General features: G+C 38.7%; 1 protein-coding gene across 2 annotated transcripts; it reads right to left on the bottom strand.

Annotated features, from left to right (window-relative positions):
• Positions 1–292: 292 nt before the first annotated feature.
• LOC137299029 (annexin A6-like) lies at positions 293–23,063 on the bottom strand. Of its 2 annotated transcripts, none has more exons than XM_067831501.1 (26): positions 23,000–23,063; positions 22,154–22,285; positions 21,242–21,395; positions 18,837–19,014; positions 18,418–18,520; positions 17,970–18,151; positions 17,180–17,360; positions 15,414–15,517; positions 14,103–14,178; positions 11,547–11,731; positions 10,936–11,017; positions 10,206–10,300; positions 9,435–9,548; positions 8,745–8,835; positions 8,198–8,524; positions 6,767–6,948; positions 6,328–6,406; positions 6,006–6,091; positions 5,745–5,826; positions 5,493–5,587; positions 5,095–5,208; positions 4,242–4,332; positions 3,373–3,699; positions 2,158–2,339; positions 1,775–1,835; positions 293–1,326 (listed from the first exon to the last, which is right to left on the bottom strand). In XM_067831501.1, exons 2-26 carry the CDS (start codon positions 22,269–22,271, stop codon positions 1,316–1,318), a joined length of 3,300 nt encoding a protein of 1,099 aa, XP_067687602.1. In that variant the 5' UTR covers positions 22,272–22,285; positions 23,000–23,063; the 3' UTR covers positions 293–1,315. The 2 variants fall into 2 exon arrangements, with proteins under 2 accessions (XP_067687602.1, XP_067687604.1); XM_067831503.1 differs by having other exon boundaries at positions 18,418–18,517; positions 23,000–23,058.
• Positions 23,064–23,280: the final 217 nt, after the last annotated feature.

Genomic DNA, 23,280 nt, shown 5'->3' with positions numbered 1-23,280 from the left:
GACAACATGATCCAGTTGTGATGACTGCACCCAACTATGGTATTCCATCAGTACTGGCATTCAGTAATGTATTGTGCATGAATCGATCACATTTAGAGTACAGTCGTCTTATTTTATCCACATGCTTCTCGCAGGTATCAACTAAATGGACCAGTTAGTCAGGCTTTCTGACTTGGCTGCATTCTTGTCATCCAATCCAGATTATTGGTATTAACGTGCCACATCACAAAGCTGGAATATTGCTGGCTGCAGCTTTAGAAAAACAGATTCAGAAAATATAAGAAGTCAAACATATAATACACAGTTTTATGCCAGCTCTTCTAACAATGATGAAACAATACACACAAACTGCTTCTTAACAGAGACATCTGAAGGGTAACAGGCAACAAAATAAATGCCTATGGACGGACATAACACTTTCTGGATGACCTACAATAAATAAATCTGAAACTGATACTTAATGAATGGTCCTAATGAACACTTTATAGCTGATGATTTATATCACAGTCAGTTGATGACAGCTGATCATTTCTAAAGTATACAATATATATTCATACATTCAATATATGTTATGCTATTTACGATTCTAGAGACGTTATGTGTGTATAAGGCACAAGTACAATTTGTTGTGCTAACCTGTTATTATCATATAGATATTTAAGGAAGCATTTTCAAAGGATTTGTAACAGAGAAACATTACTGCTACTCTGTTATCCAAGTACTTTGTTCAGTTGTAATATTAATTAGCTAAAATACTGAATTAATCATAGATATTTACATGCAACAATTACAATTTCTGTGGGCTGCTTATCTCAAAGCAGAATTTACATGTAAACAGGTTGGCACAGTAAAACAGACAGTATTAGAATATATAGCAGTATAATTTTAAAAATGTGTATGTGTAGATCTAATAAAAAAATACAGCAAATAGAAATTTAAAAGACAGAATGCCTACAAAAATGGAATGTATGAGTTGAGAACATTCAGATCCAGGCAATGGTTTGTGCATTGCTAGAATGTTCTCCACTGTGTAGGAATGCTCCGCTTGTAAAAGGAAAAGCAATTGCTGCTCAGACAGAGATGTTTGCAAATTTCAACTGGGTGTGAAATAATTGCCTACTGTCTTGTTTTATCAAGAGGATGAATATGCTCTACTATAATACACAGCTGTGCAGTTGGACTAGATGATTACAGGCCTGGGAAGGAACTACCATATGTATGTGATATGGTAGTCATTATAGAGAAGGAATCACAGAGCAGTTCTGTGTTGTGAATATCAGATGGAAGTGGTTATTGTTGCTGGGGGATGACTCATTTACTTCTTGCCTGAAAAACAGAGGAACATTGAGGTGACAACAACACCAAAACTGATGGTAACAGACTAACATTGTATGTGATATTGTTCTGACACATTCCAGAAGTTCTACTGTGATCACCCTTACATTACACTGCTCACTGATTACTAAGTGGTCATGGGTTGATGCACACTCTATGCTTGTTTATGTTCCCTTAGCCCGAAGAACAACAAATGTTACATTGATTGGCTCAGTCGTTCAGAAAACTATTTTTATTTGTGAGATAAGATAAAGAATCATTTAGTTACCACCTCATAACATGAACTTCCCTTTACGTAGTACATTATGGTGACTGTTTATTAAAGTCCATCTCTATAACAGATCTTTTGAGAGGTTAAATCAATCAGATATAGCTGAATGAACATGCACTGGAACATATGAAAATCCTAAAACCAGTTAAGTTAAAACCATCCCCTCACCTACACTCTCATCATGGATCAGAGCCAACAGCATGGTTCGGTAGTCCCCGGAGGTGTCATCCTAAAAAAACAGGCACAAAGTTAGCATGTGGAAGAAAGAATATTCAGGCCTGTTAATAATATGTCCCCTCCATAACAGTTAGCACTCAGAAAATTCTCTTCGTGCAGAGGGCTTCTGATCGGAGAAAAACATCTGTTAGCTAATAGCGAGCTTCATCACTGATGAATTCATATAACTTTCTCACTATTTTGCATTCCATTATCAATGGCATCTGTCTCGACTGAATGTCCTCCAGCATCAATATCTGACATTAAACGGCATTGTGAATTGTATTTGAAAATTGTAAGAATTACCTCATGATCATTTTCAAAGAGTTACTTACCTTGATGAACATCCCCAGAGTCTGTTTGAAGTTCCTCTGGAACTCCTCCTTGATCTGCACCATGTCCACCTCACACCGAGACCCAACAATACGTACAAGTGTGTCATCATCCGTACCAAGACCCTTCATAGCTCGGTGCAGTTCCGATGCAAAGTAGAATGCTTTGTTGCGGATACATTTGACTAGAAGGTGAGAAAATAAATGCAAAACTTCAATGGACTCCTGGTTTCAATATGTTCAGAATAGGGTAATTATTTTGTTGTAGTTTAATTTGATATCTTAATGTTAAAAGTAGAACTTGGGTCTGGTATCAAACAAGATGACAGGGCTCCAAGAGTCCTTTTCCACAGAGTGGCATCACTAAAGCGGGGCCCATGAAGGTCCCGGTGTAGAATAGGCCTTCAGCAACCCATGTTTGCCATAAAAGGCGACTGACAGGATCTGGTGGTCAGGCTCGCTGACTTGGTTGAAACATGTCATCTGTTCCCAATAGCACAGATCAATGCTCATGTTGTTGATCACTGGATTGTCTGGTCCAGACTCAATTATTTACAGACCGCTGCCATATAGGTGGAATATTGCTGAGTGCGGAATAAAACTAAACTCACTCACTCACTCACTTAAGAGGCCTTCTCATGGCAAACTTAAGTTGTGTGTTGCTGAAATTTTAAAAGTTGTCAAACTGGAGCATTCACATGTCAACCACATGTGGTCAAACTTTCGTGTTATTTGAGTGCCACATCTTTATTAGTGCGATCACATGGCAATTTCGTTGACTGCGATTGGCTGTTTCCGAACAACATGAATTTGACAATATTTCACATGTCAAACTTAAGTTTGACAACACCGAGAGTTTGATGGAATAGTTTGTGAGAATAAAGACTGATCCTACTTCTCGACTACAGTTTGACAACTCTGAAACTGGTGTTGGTGGCAAGTTAGTGGAATGTTCACTCTTTCAAACTCGAGTTTGACAACATGTCAACATGTGTTGTCATTTAGTTGTCGTGTGAAGGCCGCTTAAAACATCGGTAACATGCAGACACATGGTTCTTGTACTGATACTTTGTGGAACGAGGCCCTGAATTTAAAGCTGCTGAGACAAACATTGAAGCATCTTTAGAATGAAATAGAAATGTTTTTCTCATAAGTCCTGAATCATTGTTCTATTGATTCTTTTACAGTGTGTATTTATTATTCCTTGTGTTGTCTCACCGACTGCAAGGAATCCTTCCTTCAGGTCTCCTGACATTTCACTAGTTATGGTGTCCTCTATGTCCTTGTTCGCGAGCTTGGCATACTCCTGGAACGTTGCTCTCAGCTGAGCGTAACTACGGGAAACCAGGATCACGTTGAATCGGGATTCATCTGTCCCCCATTTCTTCTCCCCTGCATCAAGAAGCTCCTGAGCATCAAGCTTGGCTTGGTTACGGTCAAATGTGGGCTCCTCTGGACGATTGGCTTGCAGACATGCCACTAGGAGGCGCTTGAAGTGACCAGACGTGTCAGATGCGACATCTGCCTCCAGATCCTTGTTGAACTCTGTGGAGATGAATACAGACATACACAGGTGAGTCTGGTTATAAGTACAGGGGAACTGGAGCATTGGGGAGTCAGACAATGAAACTAAGAGAATGGAACAATAAACACAAGGTAGTCAGATGATGAACTGATAAATACTTCTGGGTTGGATCATGAACATGGAGAGGTTCATGCTGCCAAAGAGTGAGGGAGTTGTTTGACGCTGCTTTTAGCAACATTCCAGCAAAAACTTGGGACACCAGAATTGGGCTTCAGATACTGTATCCATGTGAGGAACTGAACCTGGGTCATTGATGTGACAAGCAAGCACCAGGCTACGCTTCCACCTCTACTACTAAGGAAGTGTGATAATGATTACTAGAGAGTGGATTGACAGGGGAATCAGATGATGAACTGATGAACACATATGGGTCGGATGATGAACACAGGTAGGCGTCAAAGCAAGAAAGAGGGATAATGAACGCCAGGTAGATGAACACCAGGGTCAAGCTAGGTCATGAACACATTGTGGGCTTAAAACGTTCTATGTTCAATGCACTCACTTGTCTTGTATGTCTCCTTGATGGTCTTGAGCTGCTCATTGGTCCTGGTACAGATGATTTCCACAAGCACCTTCTCGTCTGTCCCCAGGCCCTGTTTAACGTCATACATTAGTTAGTACAGACCAGCTTGGGATGCAGGTTTCGGGGGATAGTGCAACTGGTGCATATGTTTAGGAGAACAACATACGAACTGTCTTTTAGCAGCATTTGGAGGTTGTTATAGATGACCACGATATTTTATGGATTAATCTTTTTTAATCGTTTCCACACGGTTTGAGTTTCGGGACTATTACAGATCCCTTCATCAGGTGAACTGACAGGTGACACTATGACGTTTACCCTATGACATCATAACTGCGCTATGATGTCACAATCACAATCATGCATATGACACCACAATCACGAGGAAGATTATAGTATAAGTGCTGTTGAAAACTTGACCTGTTACTTACATAATGATGATCAATTAATGCTAGAGTTGAAACTTTAATGTTCATATACAATTATTGCTAATTACACAATGATTACACGATAACGGGCTGCACTAGTTAGATGAAGTCTTTGACAGGCATTTAGAAGTTGGAAGAACAAGAATACATGACACTTTTTAAGCATAACATTTTCAATTCCATGGTCTACAAAGAATAAATGAACTTATCCAGTAAAACAGATATGTATTAACATAAATAATGATGTATTTGACACAAATTATGATGTATTATGGAACAATCTTCCTTTTATATTCTAAGTGTCTATACAAATGTAGATTTCTATATCAAAAAGAATGAAAGTAACTGAAACTATACAAATGGGGGCTCACATAATGAAGTGGGATGTTATTTTTCATTGTTACCTTAACAGCCTTGTTGAGTTTCTTGGCATCAAACTCAGCTGAGGACAACAACATGTCCATGCAGAGAGTTTTGAAGTTACCGCTCAACTCACTGGACAGCTCCTTCGATAGGTCCTGGGGAATACAATAAACTATTGAGTTGGGCTAGTTGGTTTGGCAACAGGTTTGAAATCACCATCAATGGATTAACACTGAGTGTGACATAGGAGAATCATCATGTAGGATCATTCATATATGCAGATACCCAAGTCAAAACTAAGAGTGAGTGAGTGAGTGAGTGAGTTACTGGATCTAAGATCTTCACAGATCACAAAACTAAGCAGTGCACTTATGTTGTCTGCATGATACATCACTCTGGACAAAATGGTGTATGTATTGATTCAGGAAGCAGAACCCACCTTTCCGAACATTGTCTTGAATTTTGAGGCTAGTTCCACTCTCTGTTCACTGGATCTGTAGGCCAGGATGTTGATAATAGCCTTTTCATCCGTACCTGAAAGTTTGTCCCATGACTATCACCACAGATACCATAGTCACGTGACTGTTACACAGCGCACACACACACACACATCTAGTCTGTCAGGCTGAAGTAATGAGGATATACATTGATGTCTTTAGAAATGTTTGTGATGTGACATGCGGAAACTCACCGAAACCTTTCATGGCTTTACGTAAGGCTTCTGCATCCTGCTCAGCGTTGAAGCCCTCAAATGGAGTGACTGTCGGGTCAGCCTGGAACACATGTATGCTTGGAATCCAACAGACTATCATGAGACAAGTGTAAGTCAACTTGGTAATTAATATGGCCACAACATTCTACAGTATTCTGTCAGGACAGAATCATTGGTCAGTGTAATTTCATTCTCTATTCTATTACAGTCTCTCTGTCTGTGCCAGCTGTTCTGACTTACCTCCACTTTCTCTGTTTCTAAGCGAACCTCTTCATCAAGTTCCTCCTCAGTTTTATTCTTCACTGCCTCCACAAAACCCTTCCCCGCTGTAACATGTCATCATCATCATCATCATCATCAGCAGCAGCAGCAGCAGCAGCAGCAGCAACATCACACTTGACTCAAACTATGTTTATATGTTCCTTAATCAATGGATCTGTGTTCACTCAGAATCAAATCAACTAACGACAGGCAGAGCACATCAAGGTGCATGCACCTGCTTATTGTGAGGATCATAAACACAGTTTGACAGTATCAAGGGGAGATAATAGACCCAACTTACACTGCACACTGGAGGCAGGAGGCGGACCGCCATTCACCAGAGCCAGGATGATGTTACGATAATCTCCAGAAATGTCATCCTGTCATATAATAAAAAAAAATGCATAAAAATCTTGACATGCAAAACCCAAATTATTTCATGAACACATTTTGCATCGTATTCCAAGCTCATCTGAATATAACAGGAGATCGATACTGGCAATGAATGTTGCCAAAAACCCAGCCAGTCATCAGGGCTGGTAACTTTCAAAACGTTACCAGACCCAAATGGATTTAATCAGATAAGACACCAAGATATGGTGAATTTACTCAGAAGTAAGGAACATCTAAAATGTTTACCAGCCCATCAAATTGGTGAGCAGTAAGTTTAGACTGTCCATCAGAAATCTAACACGTACACTGATACAGGTAATTTCAGGAACCACTGACTGACTACCTACTGTTATATATTGTTGCAGTGTTTGTCCGGTCAGCTTCTCAAACTCCTCCTTAATCTGCACCAAATCAATCTCACACCGACTGACCACCACACGGCAGAGCGTGTCATCATCTGTTCCCAGTCCCTTCATGGTCTTCTGCAGCTGCCGGGCAAAATGGCCGAACTTGTTCTTCACACAGCGCACTGAACAAGACCAGAAAAACACCATCAAACATGGCTTCATCCCAAAGACGGAGAAGAGGATATCTGTCTGGTTAGATGGAGAGATATTATGGACGAGTTTTTCTGTCACAAATGTTTTTATATTGTTCCCTTGTCAGCTCATCACTTTGTTAGCACATCCAACGTCTTCACTCTACTTTCATAATGTTTCATGTAATTCCTGCCTCGTGTAAACATATGTATAAAGAGAATATGCTTAATCAGAGATTGCGGTAGGGTTTGTACGAGTGAGTGCAGAAATAAAATTATAAATATGTAATCAAAATCTTTTGCGCGTGAAATTTCAGTACAGTCCTAAATCATGCCAAAATGTATTGTTTGTCTAAATGTTGCGGTTTTAAGGTACTTTTTAAAATTATGTAGATCAGAATCTATATGTCCAACAGATGCGTGCAAAGTATTTTTTGTGTGGTATTATTATTTTTTTGCGTGAAAAACGCGTGTTTCTGCATTAACGCGTACACTGTTAATCCCCTTTACCCTTATGTATTATCAAATATACCCCACATCCTAGAAAGTTACTTGACAAAAGTGGATCATAAACTCCCAAATGATGATGCTACTTTGGATTCACGCGATGAAGATGATGTTGGGGCAAGAAGATCCCCCAAATACTTCCACACATTAAAGTGGTTGTTATTCCCACAAGTCTTCAGGACTTGATGGTTACACAATAAGTAAATCATGTTGCAGCTCAAAATCAAAACACAGGTATCTCGATGTGCCGATGTTGTATAATTGCTAAAGAAACTTCCTATCTTAAATGACATGGATCTTGGGGAGGCACTTTACAAACTATCAGACGTATCATGCTCAACTTACAAGGGACCACACCATTGACGGAAGAATCTAAACTCTGGTCCTTTGCAAATGTTGCAAAGCATAAATGTTTTTCTACATAATGACAAAATGACACATCACTGAAATCTACTTTCCATACATCGCCTTAACTACATCAATACACTACATCAGTGTTTTAGTCTTCATTTTGTAGGTGCCTTGATCTGTTTTTAACATCAAGGTATCTCAGTTAAATATCAATTGGAAAGACAAACTGAAGCAGATTAATTAGGATTTTGATGCAACCCACGACCACACACATGTTGTTAGACATTCAACAGTCAATTATGTGTACAAGATATACACTAACTACAAATTTGCCCACTTCAAGATCTGCATTAAGTTATCTTATACACACTGGCTAACATACCTATTGTCAGCATCCCGCGGAGTATATCTCCAGACATCTCACTCTTCAACGCATCTTCAATATCCTTCTTGGATATCTTCTTGTACTCCTCAAACATGGCTCGAAGTTGTGGGTAGCTTCGAGAGCCAAGGATGACATTGAATTTGGACTCATCCGTCCCCCACTTCTTCTCCCCTGCTTCGTACAAAGACTTGGCATCCTGGTGGGCCTTGTTTCGGTCCACCTCAGTAGAGTCACTCCGATTGGCCTGGAGCAACGTCACCAGGAGGCGCTTGAAGTGACCTGAGGTGTCGCCAATGATGTCCTTCTCAAGATCCTTGTTGAACTCTGAGAGGAAGGGAGAGAGTGAGTTAAGCACAATGTTGCTTTGGACAATATATCAAATTCTCAGAGCATGAATAAAGAAAGAAAGGTAAGGTTACGCATTTAATGTCCAAACTAAGATTTGTGGAGGAAAACAGTAGACCGTCACTGTTAAGATCTGACACATGCTCATGAAGATCAAACATTCTGTGAATAAAATGTCTTGTATTTATACTTGTCTTACTTTCTTTATACTTCTTCTTGATCTCCTGAATCTGGGCGCTGGAACGTGTACATAGCACCTCGATGAGGACATCCTCATCAGTTCCTAGACCCTGCAACAACATGCACAATGTTAATGGTAATAGTACAGCAAGAGAATGGTAGGGCTGAAATGGTATATCATGGTGTATTTGAACCACAGTATTTTGTTTTCCTTTCAGTACACCGAAATTCACCAAAAATACAGTACACTCGGTTTTTGTACCAAAAATATCATCTTACAAGTGATGTCCTAAAACTGGTCAGCCTCACCTGGACAGTTATAAAAATGCAACTGTTTTTATGTTTTATTTTTCTGCATATCTGTCTAGCTCAAGGAAATTGTTTTTGCCATGATACAGCCTCAAGATCCCCGTTTCATTTGACTTCTATCTGGTTACCCCTTCAAAGATGCAAAATTGGCAATAACTGCATCACTAACTTCAGGAAACCAAATATGAAAGAAACACTTTGTGTGTTTGAGATAAGCAGAAGTCCTCCAGAATCAAACATAGATATTAAAGTGCATAAAGATACAATTTGAAACTGCAATCCTATGTTGAAGTGACTCCCCCCTATGATGTTTACTGACTGAGCTTGTTTTGGAGACACTACCCACCCCTACTTTCCAGTATTTTCTAGCAAGCACATCTCAACGGTCTTGGTACTTTACCTTGATAGCCTTGCGGAGCAGGTAGGCATCAAACTCAGCTGGAGCCATGCACAGGAATTTGGCCACATCCCGGAATGATCCACTCAGCTCAGACTTCAAGTCCTCTATCAAGTCCTGCAGGTTATAGTGATAGATTCATATTTTCAAATATTTAATCAGGTCAAAATATGTTTTTCCGGGTTTCAGAGATATTCTCAGTCAAAAGGTTGGAGGTAAACTGAATAGGGTTTATAAAATGTCAGTATATTGTCTGGGATGATTTGATGTGGCATATATTGTCTGAGCTGATGTGATGTTAGCATCCTGTCAATGTGTTTGTTGTGAAACGCCACGCTCAGCAATGCTCCAGCTATATGGCCATTGCATACTGTCATATAATACATACAGGGAACTGTAGTAAAGGAATAATACATATATGGAAATGTAATAAAAGGATATAATACATACAGGGAAATGTAACAAAAGGATATAATACATACAGGATAATGTAGTAAAGGGATATAATACATATAGGGAAATGTAGTAAAAGGATATAATGCATATAGGGATATGTAGTAAAAGGATATAATACATAAAGGGATATGTAGTAAAAGGATATAATACATACAGGATAACGTAGTAAAGGGATATAATACATATAGGGAAATGTAGTAAAGGGATACAATACATATAGGGAAATGTAGTAGAGGGATACAATACATATAGGGAAATGTAGTAAAAGGATATAATACATATAAGGAAATGTAATAAAACATGAACATAATAGTATACCTTTCCAAACATTGTTTTGTACATTGCGACGATTTCCATCCTTTGGGGGTTGGACCGGTAGGGCAGCACGTTGATGATGGCATTTTCATCCGTTCCTGGGAACATGAAGCACATTCTATAAATTACATGTACAAAGAAAGCTTAGCCTTAAGTCTAGGGGAGCTAAACATCATTAATTTGAGACAAGTCAAATAGCAAAATAATAAACCATGGCAAAATAAAGAATATAATAAAATAATACAACATATCATTATCCACCTGTAGAACGAGCAAAAACTAGCCCAGAAACGTTGTGATAAATAAATCAAGAAGTTGTTATTCATAAGATTTGTCTTGTATTACTACAACATTTAAATGCCTTTGAAAACTTTCAAAAGACCTCTAGTAATACCATGTATACGTCAGGATATAGACATACATATACCAGGCTGCAATACATCTGTTGTCAATGTGCCCACCTGCCCATTATCACATTCATTTATTTCTGAAAACCTTCAATTTCATACAATACACACGTACTGATAATTTTGCTTTCATTTTTCTTGTCCATGCTTCATAACCATGGTTACATCTTAAAATACAGTGCATGACAATATATGGCACATAAGAATTTTGGTTTCTCTTCAAATTGTCAAGAATTCAACATAAACCATGACATGCATGACAGTATAAAAATGTGTTCTCAGAATAGCCATGCCAGCAAGCCTGAAGGTCTTCTCCCCTAGCTTACCTAGGCCCTTCATTGCTTGCTTGAGGACTTCAGCATCTTGTTCTGCATTGAAGGCTGCATATGGCACCACTGTACCTTCTTGCTGCAGGAACATACATGCGGCATATCACTAACAGACCTAATTGTAATAATAACATAAGCAATCAGTGTTTAGCCTACACCTAGTTAGTGTACTGTCTCAATTTCCCAGAACTGCTGGCTCTGACACCACTGGTCCACTATGTTACCTACAGCATGTTCACACCTTAATGGATTTAGCTGGTTAACCTTGTTACAAGTAGCAGAAATAGGAATAATCTTTATGCAAACACTTAATGGCAGTCCTAGCAAATGTGTTTCACATCTCTTAAAGGACAGTTTGTGTGGTCTGCCAGTTACAATGTTATTTTGTACATATGCTTGGGGGTCAGCAATTTTGTACATGAAATATACAAAAAAATTCTGCTTTAAATTATAGGAAATAGGAGGGGGATCATAGATCTTGTACACGAATGCAGAGGGGTCACTTACTTTGTACATGAATGTATGGGGGTGGGGCACTCACACTGTTCAAGCTACTCCATAAAAATCATCACCACCTCCCTAGCCATATATCATGATTGGTCCCTTACATTGAGATCTTCGGTTTCCATGGCATAATAGGGGTCCTTCTTAACCGGGGGATCCTTCTTCTTTGGTTTCTCCTGTTTCTCTGACTTCTTGGATGTGTCCGAGGCACTACCAGTTGGCTTCCAGGGAGGGTGGGCGGGTGGTGGTGCAGCTGCTGCTGGTGGCTTCTTCTTCTTTACAGTACCCCCTGAAATAATAGACCAGTCCACTGCAAGTTGTGCCACTCTGCTCTTGTTACACAGTGTGTTTGTTTCTAAGGACAGTGTTCTATGTTTTTACTCCTGAGGATTGAGTCTGTTTTTTCCATTTGTTCATGATGATCCATTGTTCTGTGGTTTGACTGTGCAAGAGGATTAAATGTTCTGTGAGCTAATTTCCAACTGTTTCAAAGGTCTGTGCTGTTCAAACTGTTTATGAAAATGAAGTTTTTTGTACTTTTTGTGTGACTTGAGTGTTTCTGTTTCCTATATCAAGATCAAATTTTCTGTTTCATGAAGCATTAGGAGGATCAAACATTCTGCATTTCTTAACATTTATGAGGGTAAAGTTTCCAATGTTTCCAGTGTTTATGAAGGTCAAATGTTCACCACTTCCCCATGGTTAGGAGGATCAATGTTATATATTTATGACTGTTTGTGATCATATGATCAACAGTCCTGTATATTCAACTAGCATAAGTGTTTGGGTATTTTTTATTTATGAGGATAAAATCTGTGGTTCCAACTGCAACACATGTTTTGTCTGTACAGCATATATTCTTCATCTTTGTAATAAGCAAGGAAGGATAACAATATATGCATAAAAAACTGCTGTGAGAGCTATGTTTGTTACAACCTGGACTGAAACAACCCTCTCACAGCAATGAAGAAGTTGTTCATCTATACACTGTTATCCTTCCTCACTGCCCCAACTTCTAAATGCCTCTCAAAGATGTTTGCAACAAGCAGACAAAGAAGCTGACATTTGCACAATTACATCTGAAGTAAACTACACACGATAAAGATGTTCAGGTTACATTTCTGTATCAGGATGTGTTTATCACAAAGCATGTGGTCTTTTCATTACATGACACCTATGACTTACATAACTGCCAGCTTATTGAATGTTAGATGAGTATGTATTGTGCATGGAGTAATGTGCATGATAAATGGCCTATTATTATTATTATCAATATTTTATATCAAAACCATTCAGTAAAAACATTTCTGCACGTCAAAATTGTTTCTAAATTGCATACATCTGCTGTCAGAAAGAGAAACTCAACCAAATCATGTCTGCTATCAAGGAAATCTTGCTATTCTGTCAACAACCTGGGCTTTCTTTTAAACAAAATTTTGCTGTTACCATGGTTATTTAACTCTCAAACCATCAACCGAAAGTATCCAAGCAAATAAGAACAAAATAAACATTTCAAGATATGTGTTTTATTTCTGTACAGAAAAGTGGTACAGAAACCAGAGAATGTACACAGCGATATCACAGATGTAGCTGTACGGTAAACATGTACAAAACTGACATGGTAAATAGTCATTGAAACGCTATGTCATTGGTTACTACTGACTACCTAAAGACTGACAGAAGAAAACCCAGGATGTTTCTACAGATGTCCAAATATGGAACAAGGAATTCTATCCTGTCTCACATGCATTATTTCTCTTAAAAATATAAAAAAGGCTACAATAACTGATTATTCAATCCATCGACATTACCTTTCTACCATGGTCCTTATTGCGTAGAATTACAAACGGGGAAATCAGTCATGTACTCGAAACAAAATCTGTCTGGTTATGTATATATCACAGATATCAAAGCAGAGATCCCCTCCACAAACTGTTCATAGCTGTAGTGTTGCAGAAACCCACATGCGTTAGACTTCACTGACATGGAATGGGGAATTGAGTTGATACTGATGGACAGGTACCCCATCAGGTAGAGATAAACAGGAATCAAAGGTAATACATTATGCATGACTGAAGGAGTGTTGGTTGTGACTGCAGACATATGTACACTCATTGTTGACTCAACAAAATATTGATACATTCGTGGCATCTGTTTACAATGCTGTTTTGACATAATTCATTTTCATGAAATTTCTGTTTCCAAGTTAAAGTGTTAAATGTTTAAAGTGCACTGTCAAATGAGCCAGTTGGTTTCACTCTCTACAGAGACACAGCTGTCACATACAGTAGATCACTTCTACAAATATTTATAATCTACACAATCTTTGCACAGAAGCTTTCCACATGCGCTGTAAATCCTGACATGTATTTGATAGACATGTAAATCATCCTGCACCTGAACTGTCACTATGGATAAACATTTTTCAAGTTTCAGTTTCAGTTTCAGAAAACTATTCATGTACAAGGTTCTCTAAAAGTGCACACAATATGTTGAAAGCAATGTTATTGTAATGGTGTACAAATCACTGAGAAAGATGCATTACTTGAGGTCAAGGAACACCCTTATGACTGTAGACTGTATGTTTTCTAGGTTATCTAGCCTGCAAGTTGTCTATCTGAATTGTGTTCAATGTCACTCTGATTCAGGGCTGAACTCACTCGGCACTCCAGGTTTGGAGAGAACAACTGTCAGTTTGTAGCCATCACCTTCATCCTCCAACTTCCCCTCAAGTACCTGTAAATCAATATCGTCACATCACTATGGCACTTCTAGTACCTGTAAATCAATATTCAATATTATCACATCACTATGGCACTTCTGAGTACCTGTAAATCAATATTGTCACATCACTATGGCACTTCTAGTACCTGTAAATCAATATTGTCACATCACTACAGCACTTCTAGTACCTGTAAATCAATATTTTCTCATCACTACAGCACTTCTAGCACCTGTAAATCAATATTGTCACATCACTATGGCCACTTCAAGTACCTGTACTGGTAAATCAATATTGTCACATCAGTGCAGAACTTCAAGTATCTGTAAATCAATATTGTCAGATCACCATAGTACTTCTAGTACCTGTATAGCACTTCTAGTACCTGTAAATCAGTACTGTCACATCACTACAGCACTTCTAGTACCTGTAAATCAATATTGTCACATCACTGTAGCACTTCTCATATCTGCTGGGAGTTTTCTGAGTTTGGTTTAACATCACTTCAAAAAGTCGTACCCGTTACAACACTGTGTGTCAGCTTGTTGTGGAAAGAACCTTAGAAGTGATGCAATAAATTGTTATAGATGATTATCATTTAGATGATAATTATAACAACAGGTACAATGCAAACAAATCTAGAAGCATAACCAGGGATTAGAACTCATGATCTAGAGTATATCGCTGACCCAACTCTCCACTGACTGTGCCACCTGTGCCCATGTCAGTACCAGCAAATATACTCTGTTGAAATATTTGTGAGAAATTAAATAAAAGACAATGTGCAGTGCACCTCTGACCCTAATGACAAAAATGACCCATTTGTTGGACTCCTGATCTCCTGAAGCCTACATCCATGGATTTCATACGTAAAAGTTCACCTGATTAGCAGGTTTTCACATCAGCCTGTGTGCACTATTGACCTATTTGTGTTCTGAGTTGAAATAATCTTTATAATCAATCTGAGGTGCCAGTCCACCCATTTAGGTGGGTAATGGAGGAGAGAGTGGCAAAATGGCTGTGGTCAAGTGGAACACAGTGGTGGGAAGAGGCAATAGACCCTACTGGGGTGAGTAAAGTTTTGACGGTTCTTCAGAATATTAGGACACACCTGGTTTCCACTTAACCTTTGGAGGGAAAGGGAGATAAGCAATATGCATGAGTCAGGAGAAATATCCTCTATGAGCAACAGCTGTGAGGTAAGCATGTTACCAAGATGGAATAGACATTAAGAAATATACATGTGTACCTTGCCCATCCGAGGTTCTGCTACTCTCAGTCGGAAGTCACCATTGTTTTTTGCATGTTCCAACATGTGAGCGTATACATGGAGTAGGTTGCCTTTGAAGTCACCTGGAATTGGACACATTGATAAATACATGTTTCCTTGTGAGTGAGTGAGTGAGTGAGTGAGTGAGTGAGTGAGTGAGTGAGTGAGTGAGTGAGTGAGTGAGTGAGTGAGTGAGTGAGTGAGTGAGTGAGTGAGTGAGTTTAGTTTTATGCCACTCTTAGCAATATTCCAGCATTATCATGGTGGGGGACACCAGAAAATGGGCTTCACATATTGTACCCATGTGGTCATTGTTAAATGACATGTGAAAAACTGAGTTTGAACTGATTTTTTCTGACAATTAAAGAGATGATCGAGCACGTCCCAGTAGTTTTGGTGTACTGGCTCTGGCACAGTAGGAGATGCTCTGGACCACTAGTCAGTCCTATCAGATGTGAAGAAGTAAGATCCAGTTCTGAACACTTCTATTTCCATATATTTCTCCAACTTCCAATATTTATTTTCCAGCCAGAAGATATGATACTTGTGAAATCATTGAAATTAATGCAAATCTGAATTTCAATTGTAAAACACCTTGATGGCTAACAGTGTGATATATATTGTTTGGCAGGCTTTAACTTATACCTTATTTCCTCTAATAAGCAGCCGGGAGTTTATTTTTTCAACAGATGTCCAGACCTGGTGCTTATTAGAGGCCTGGTGCCTATTGGAGACAAGATCCTTATTCATCTAGCACCGGATCCCAAACATATTTCTTTATCTAGCCTGATGTAAGAATGTCGAGTTTTGATTGGTCCACGTGACTCTGACAAAATACCATGTACATCCATCATGATCCGCGAGCAGGAGTATAAAAGTCATGTAATCCCACTATGAAAGTCATATCACCCTGCTATGCCTCAGTGACAATGCGAAGTGAGAAAAGCATGCATTCACAAGCCTTTAGTAACATGCGGTGCATTGAGGTCAAAAGATCAGCTGGTGTCAACATGGCAGCAATGAAAAGTTTTGCCACAACATCAGAAGAAGCAACTGAAGCAAAACGTTTTAACGTTTTAGTGAAAACATTCAGCTAGATAAATGTGTTATCACATCGTGTCGAGGGAAATACAGGGTTTTATCAGTCCCTCGTATGGTTGTATTACTCGGGACTGATAAAACCCTGTATTTCCCTCGACACGATGTAATAACTTATAATATATGTAACACCTGGATATTGCAGCTTCAATGATTACATAATATGTGTCATATCAACCCATGCTATGTGGAGAACAGCAAGTTATGACTTAAGGGATCATTCCTCAATAATTCTGTTTTTTGATCATTTAGGAAGAATAAATTTATTAAAAATGTACGCAACACTTATTAGAGATCCGACACTTCTTTCTTAAATCGATGCTTTACCCCCAGCACTTATTAGATGCCAGGCACTTATTAGAGGAATCATGGTATACATGAAGTCTGAAAACTAACAGTACTGACATATCATTCATCCAACTAGAGTATATATAACATATGTTGATGGCTATAATAGTACTGATGTATAGTTTCCACCAACTTTAACCTTTAACATATATCAAATATGTTGATGGCTAACTGTACTGACATACACAGTGTTCAAAGTACAGAGCATGTTGTTCTGACTTTTACATATACATGTATACACATGTTGAAGGCCAACAGTATTGTGTCCATCAACTTAAGCAGACAGTAGGGCCACCTACCTTTCCCTGGACTAACTGGTTCCAAGGGTGGGTCTGTATACACTGGCTTGTACTCTATTGCTGGCTTTGGAGCAGGTGCTGGCACTGGAGGAGGGGGAGGCGGGGCTTGGTTCCTGCTGGCCTCCTCCATCAGATGGCGCAGCTCCCCCACTGTCACTGGGCGATTAGCAGCATTCAGTTTCTGAAGTCAGAGGCACCAGATATCTTTTCCTTTAACATTTTAACCCATCATAGGAACACATTTCACAAAGTGACCATAGAGTTACTACTACAAGTCTATGTAAATGTATGGGAGTTACGATCACAGTACTCGTAAGTGAGATTACTCCACAACACCAACAGTAATACGCAGTTTTACTGCAGAAATGGTTGCATGCAAATGCCACTACTTTGCCCCACATGTGGAGTATTGGGACGCGGCATTTATGTGGAGTTTTTGCAGCATGAAAACAGAAACAAATTAACATGAGGCTCTAACCTCGCAAATCTATCACAAAAATGGTGCAAATTTACCGTAAGTTTACTGAGTGTATTTGCAGTAGAAAATCAGAATCAATATAGCAGACAATCATCAGAGTCAACAGATTCAATCATCAAATTCACAAAATGTAATTCCTGTCATTCTGTATCATGTCATGTATAAATATATAAAGGTTTCACCATACCTTGGAAAGCATTTTGTGACACCAGCTTGTAATGACAGAAATCTTTCACTGAATATGTCTGCAGCTGGTGAGAATGAGTCAAATCTTGCTGATTAAAGACAATAAAGACATGATCTGTTGCTCACCTGTATCATCTGTTCTGTAAGGAAGCCATATTGGACAGGGTATGGCGGCTGTGGGGAACCTCCTAATATTAAATTCCCTGGCTGTCCACTCACCACACCTGGGGGTGCCCCACCCCACACATTTATCTGAGTCCCTGAGTAGTTGGTGGGGTTGAAGGGGCCATCCGGAACAGGTGGGTAGGCTGCAACATATCACAGGCTCCATAGGTGAGATTTCATCTGACGTTATGTGAAAATATGCTACTTCTATGACCATTACATATGGAGTGCTGAGCTTGGTGGGCGGCAGGGTGTCTCAATAGCATGGAAACATAATACCAACATTTGGGGCGACCATTACAAGAACCACTAACATATGTATGTTCATTCATCTGGTTATGAAAGTGCAACAATCTTGAGAGCAATGTTAACTCCATTTAAACTCATTTATCCCTACTTATCAGCCTACCTGTCTCCCCCGTGGCTCCAACATCTCGCCCCTCCACATCCCCCTCACTGGCCCAGGCTTCTCGGGTCAAATGATTGCGAGGTTTGCGTGTTGGAGACTTCTGCTGTAAGTGAAGGACCAAGATACAGAATATCTACCATAGCCTGTCTCCATTGCCAGTCAACACAAGCAGGCATTTAAGAAATAACACTGGTTTCATAAACATATTTTGCTTACATATGAAAAATACTATGGATATGTCTTTCAGTTTATAAATTCATGACACAATCTAAAAATGAATACTTTTGATAAATATGTTAATGTTCTAAAAGTATTGTATGACACCTTAATTCAAATATATCTTCTGTTTCATAAGTCTGGCATTGAGTACATTGATGAGTAGTTTTTTCAATATATTCCAAGAGCAAAATCTAACTTACTCTTTTCTTGGGTTTTGATCTGGACTTGACTGTGGACTTGGAGGTGTCCGTGTCCGAGGTTTCAAAGAAGCTGCTGTAGCTGCTATAGTCATAGCCATCTGAGGTTTCAACAGTTTCCTCCATCAGTTCATCCACGTTAAAAGTCTTTGTAACAACGGCGCTTTCCTGTAGTCCATCCCTGCAGGCAATAAACATGGATGACAGGGTGCATGTCAGGGGATGGGTGGAGTGTGTGTATGTGTGACTGCTTGAAGATGGGTGCTTAGGGACCATATATAATATATATATGCATGCGTGCATGCGTGTGTGATAGAGAGAGAGGATGATTTTTCGGGAGGGGGAATTCCACCCATTTTATTCTGAAGAGGTTGGGGATCATCAACTCTGTACATAAAAATATTTAAGAATTATGTGTACGAGGAGGGAGTTGGGGGGATTAGAGGGTTAATAACTTTGTGCATGCTTCTTTACAAAAACATCATCATCAAAATTACAAATGGTACCTTATCTTAGTCACTGGGCAGTGGCATAGTTTCACGCCATGAGGTGATGGCATGAGTGTACACTTACACAGTAGAACATGTTTTTGTTTGTTGATGATCATACCTCATAACATTAATAGTAACTGACCAAACATCTGTGAAGGTGGGGGAGTGTGTCGGTGGTGTTGGGGTGGTTTCAAATGGGCCATTAGGTAAAGGCATGAGTGCTCTCTTACATAGTAGACACATTGAGTCAATCCAGGATATTAGGTAGGTTACGTCAGGTAAATGATAAAGACTGAACACCTGGTTATGAGCAGTCTCAGTTTTGTTTGTATTTGAATGTAATGAGTGTCCGTGAGTCCTTGATGTTTCCTGACAAAGAATCTGAAGTGCTTGTGGTGTACACTAAGGATAACTAAATCTTTAAAGGTCACAACCAAAAACTCAAACATAATTAAAAGACAGTGATCACAAATACATTGCTGATTAAGGAAAAACAAATAACAGAATTTTATGTGAATAATTGCAAATCAAAAGTGCAATATTTTGTACTTAGGTTTACCTCCCTCAAAGCGAAGCAGCCACGATACTGAACCCTGAGTGAGTCAGAGCCGGTGGGTGTGCACTGAAGTCTTTTCATTGGCCACTGGTTCATTTGCCGATACACTCAGCTGGCCCTTTGTTTATGGTGTACAAGTTTGATAGGTGTCAGTTTCAAATTGCATGTGCTCAATGATTGAAGCTGTACATTACATATTGTCAGACCCGTGAAGGTCCCGGGGTAGAATGGGCCTTCAGCAACCCATGCTTGCCATAAAAGGCGCCGGTGCTTGTCGTAAGAGGCGACTAACGGGAACGGGTGGTCAGGTTCGCTGACTTGGTTGACACATGTCATCAGTTCCCAACTGTACAGATTGATGCTCATGTTGTTGATCACTGGATTGTCTGGTCTAGACTTGATTATTCACAGACCGCCACCATATAGCTGGAATATTGCTGAGTGTGGCGTAAAACTAAACTCACTCACTCACTCACATATTGTCATTAGCAGACAATCAGGAAGACATATAGGTGCGAATAAACCAGTCACTGAGTTTTCCCTGTGACAGAGTCTGCTTATCACAATCAACATTTCTTTTTATGGAACAACTGTGTTGACACAACCAAGATTAGACTACTGCTCACGACCTCATACTCTGGGCAGTGAATAGGTTTGCAGAGCTTGAAACAGTATGCATGCCCAGAGTATGAGGTTGTGAGCAGTAGTCCAAACTTGGTTGTGTACACAAACAAGTAAATAATTCACTTGTTACCTAAAAAAACATGTTGATTGTGATAAGCAGCTTCTATCAAAGAGAAAACTCAACGTCCCCTCTACTGACACCTGTATGTCTGCCTGCCTGTCTGCTAATGACAGTATGCAATGCACAACTTCAATCATTGACCACATGCAACTTGAAATTAATACCTATCAGGCTTACAAACCATAAACAGAGAGCCTGCCAAGCGTATCGGCAAATGAGCAGGCCAATGAAAAGATTTTGTTACACTTGAGTCCACATCCAACGGCTCTGACTTGGTTTGGTATCCCGGGTCCTTCATTTCAAACGCAGTAGACCCAAGTTACAAAATACTGCATTTTTCATTTGCAATTGCAAGCTTATAATTCTTATTGTACTTGTTTCATAATCAGCAATGCATAATGTATGTCATGAATAAAATGAAAATTGTGTTTCATGTTTGATTTTTCAGTTGCATGTGACCTTTCAAATGACAAATTCACATTCTATGAAAAACTATATTGCTACCATTTCAGAATGATGGCACAGTAGAATGAGGAGTGCTACAGAAAATGACAAGGGCTTTAAAAATCATTAAAAATGATAGATAGCCTAACTGACTGTCTAGAGAAATCCCTACCTTGTAGTGCAAACAGCCTTCAGCACTCTTTTCCCTGGCTTCAATGTGAAGGGTGCGATGTATTTATATGTGACTTCACGCCCTGCAATCTTCCGTTGGAATGGACATGGTTTGGTCCCATCAGTGGTGAAGAATATCTTACAGTTGCTACTCTCTAAGAACAAATAATAAATATGTGAATAATGCATTTTGCATATATGTTATTTATACTTATCATGACTCATATACTAAGGCAATTAGCATAAGTCAGGATAAAGTAAAGTATATATAATTAATAGGGCTGTGGAATATAACTAGTTCACCAGTATTTACTGTTTCAGCCATGAAAAACATACATATTGTGATATGCTGATTTTGACATGCATTTGGAAACGTCTGAAACACTCAGGAATCTTCGGATGTTTATGTTTTTCACACCAGATATTATGTGTTTGTTGTAAAATGGCAACCACAACAAAGAACAATTTAATGTGGTGGCTGCTAATACTATGGCAAAGACTTCAGTATTGCAGCATTTTGAGTTAATTATTTTGTCACGATTAGAATTTTTTTATTAAAGCTTTATAAAGCATTGTGATTTTGTTGTTTTTACTTTACTTACAGAGAATTAATGCAATTATGACATGTTTCTTGTTATGAAAACATAATATATTGAAATACATATCGTAATGCTTTTGCATCGAAATATATTGCAATATGAAAATTCTATGCAATACCTACCCCTAATAATTAATAAGTCAATAATTGTTGTTTGATATAAAACAAGCATTATCCAAGTGCCATGACTGGACCAGTCAATTCAGTGGGTGACAGTGTGGTGGTGCAATGATCAACCAAGTCACCAAGCCTGAAAACCTAATCCATTCAGTAGCCTCTTATGATCTTATGATAAATCAGTAGCAGTGTAAGTACCTGTTGATAGCTCAATGAGGGTGTTGACATCAATATGGTTGACTGGCAGCTGTATCCTGTCAGGGATCCTCCTGATAGGGGTAATTTGTGGAGGACATAGTGCTCCTGCACTTGGCATCCTGGATGTGTTAGCTGTAATTTAAAATTACCTGATAATTCTGAAAATTCTGTATCCCTTTTCTCCCATTTCAAACGTCATGGGAAATAATACAGTAATTATTTCATAAAATGATTCATGTATAAATTTCGACAATGTGAGCATTGTCACAATTGATGAGACTGTGTATTTTTATAAAAATTATTGTTTCATTCACCCTAAAACATTTTTCAATTCCAGTAGTATGTGTTACCATGGCAATAGAATCTTGAATTCAAAACATTAATGATACAAATGTTATGATCCTCCAAATGTTTCAGGCACACAAGACAATCGGGAGACTGTCTCACATACATGTTACGTCCTCTTCTGCTAGATAATCATAATTTCATGGATAACTACGCCTGCTTCACATCAGTTGGTATCTATAGTGATGTTCTCTTTGGTAAATATGAATATAGCATTTTCATATGTGCCAAGCAATCCCAAAGCTTTGTAACATTTGCTTTCTACAGCAAAAGTAATTAAAAGGTTAAATCAGCTACCTTTCTTTATAGTTTATAGTAATTGTCAATGTAGTGAGATTTTGTAGACTTGATCTGACAAGTCCAAATTTGGTCTTGGTCTCCGTCTAAACCTGTTGCACTCAACCTGACAAGAAATTATTTAAAATAAAACAATAATTGTACATTATTTTCTAATAAGCTACGAATAGCGTGGAGAAAAATTACTCAAAAACATGTCATTACCTGGACGACATATAAATGTGATGGCAGAATCTGTTGTCAGGCGGCCATATCAAAACAATGTAATACATATTAGCTATACACGACTATCATCAGAATATATACACCGCTTACACACGAATATGAATATCTTTACTCATATTGCAAACATCTAATAAAATTATGTTTTATTTGTAACATTAAATATTTCAAATACCATAATCTACAGTAAAATATTATGATTAATATGTGATTTATACATTTTATAATAATGTTAAAAAATGGTTGGTTTGAAAGTAGTTTCC

Source organism: Haliotis asinina, chromosome 10 (genome assembly GCF_037392515.1).
Source record: "Haliotis asinina isolate JCU_RB_2024 chromosome 10, JCU_Hal_asi_v2, whole genome shotgun sequence".
NCBI lineage: Eukaryota > Metazoa > Mollusca > Gastropoda > Lepetellida > Haliotidae > Haliotis > Haliotis asinina.
The sequence above is the reverse complement of the archived record's forward strand: the minus strand, read 5'-3'. Positions and strand labels throughout refer to the sequence as shown.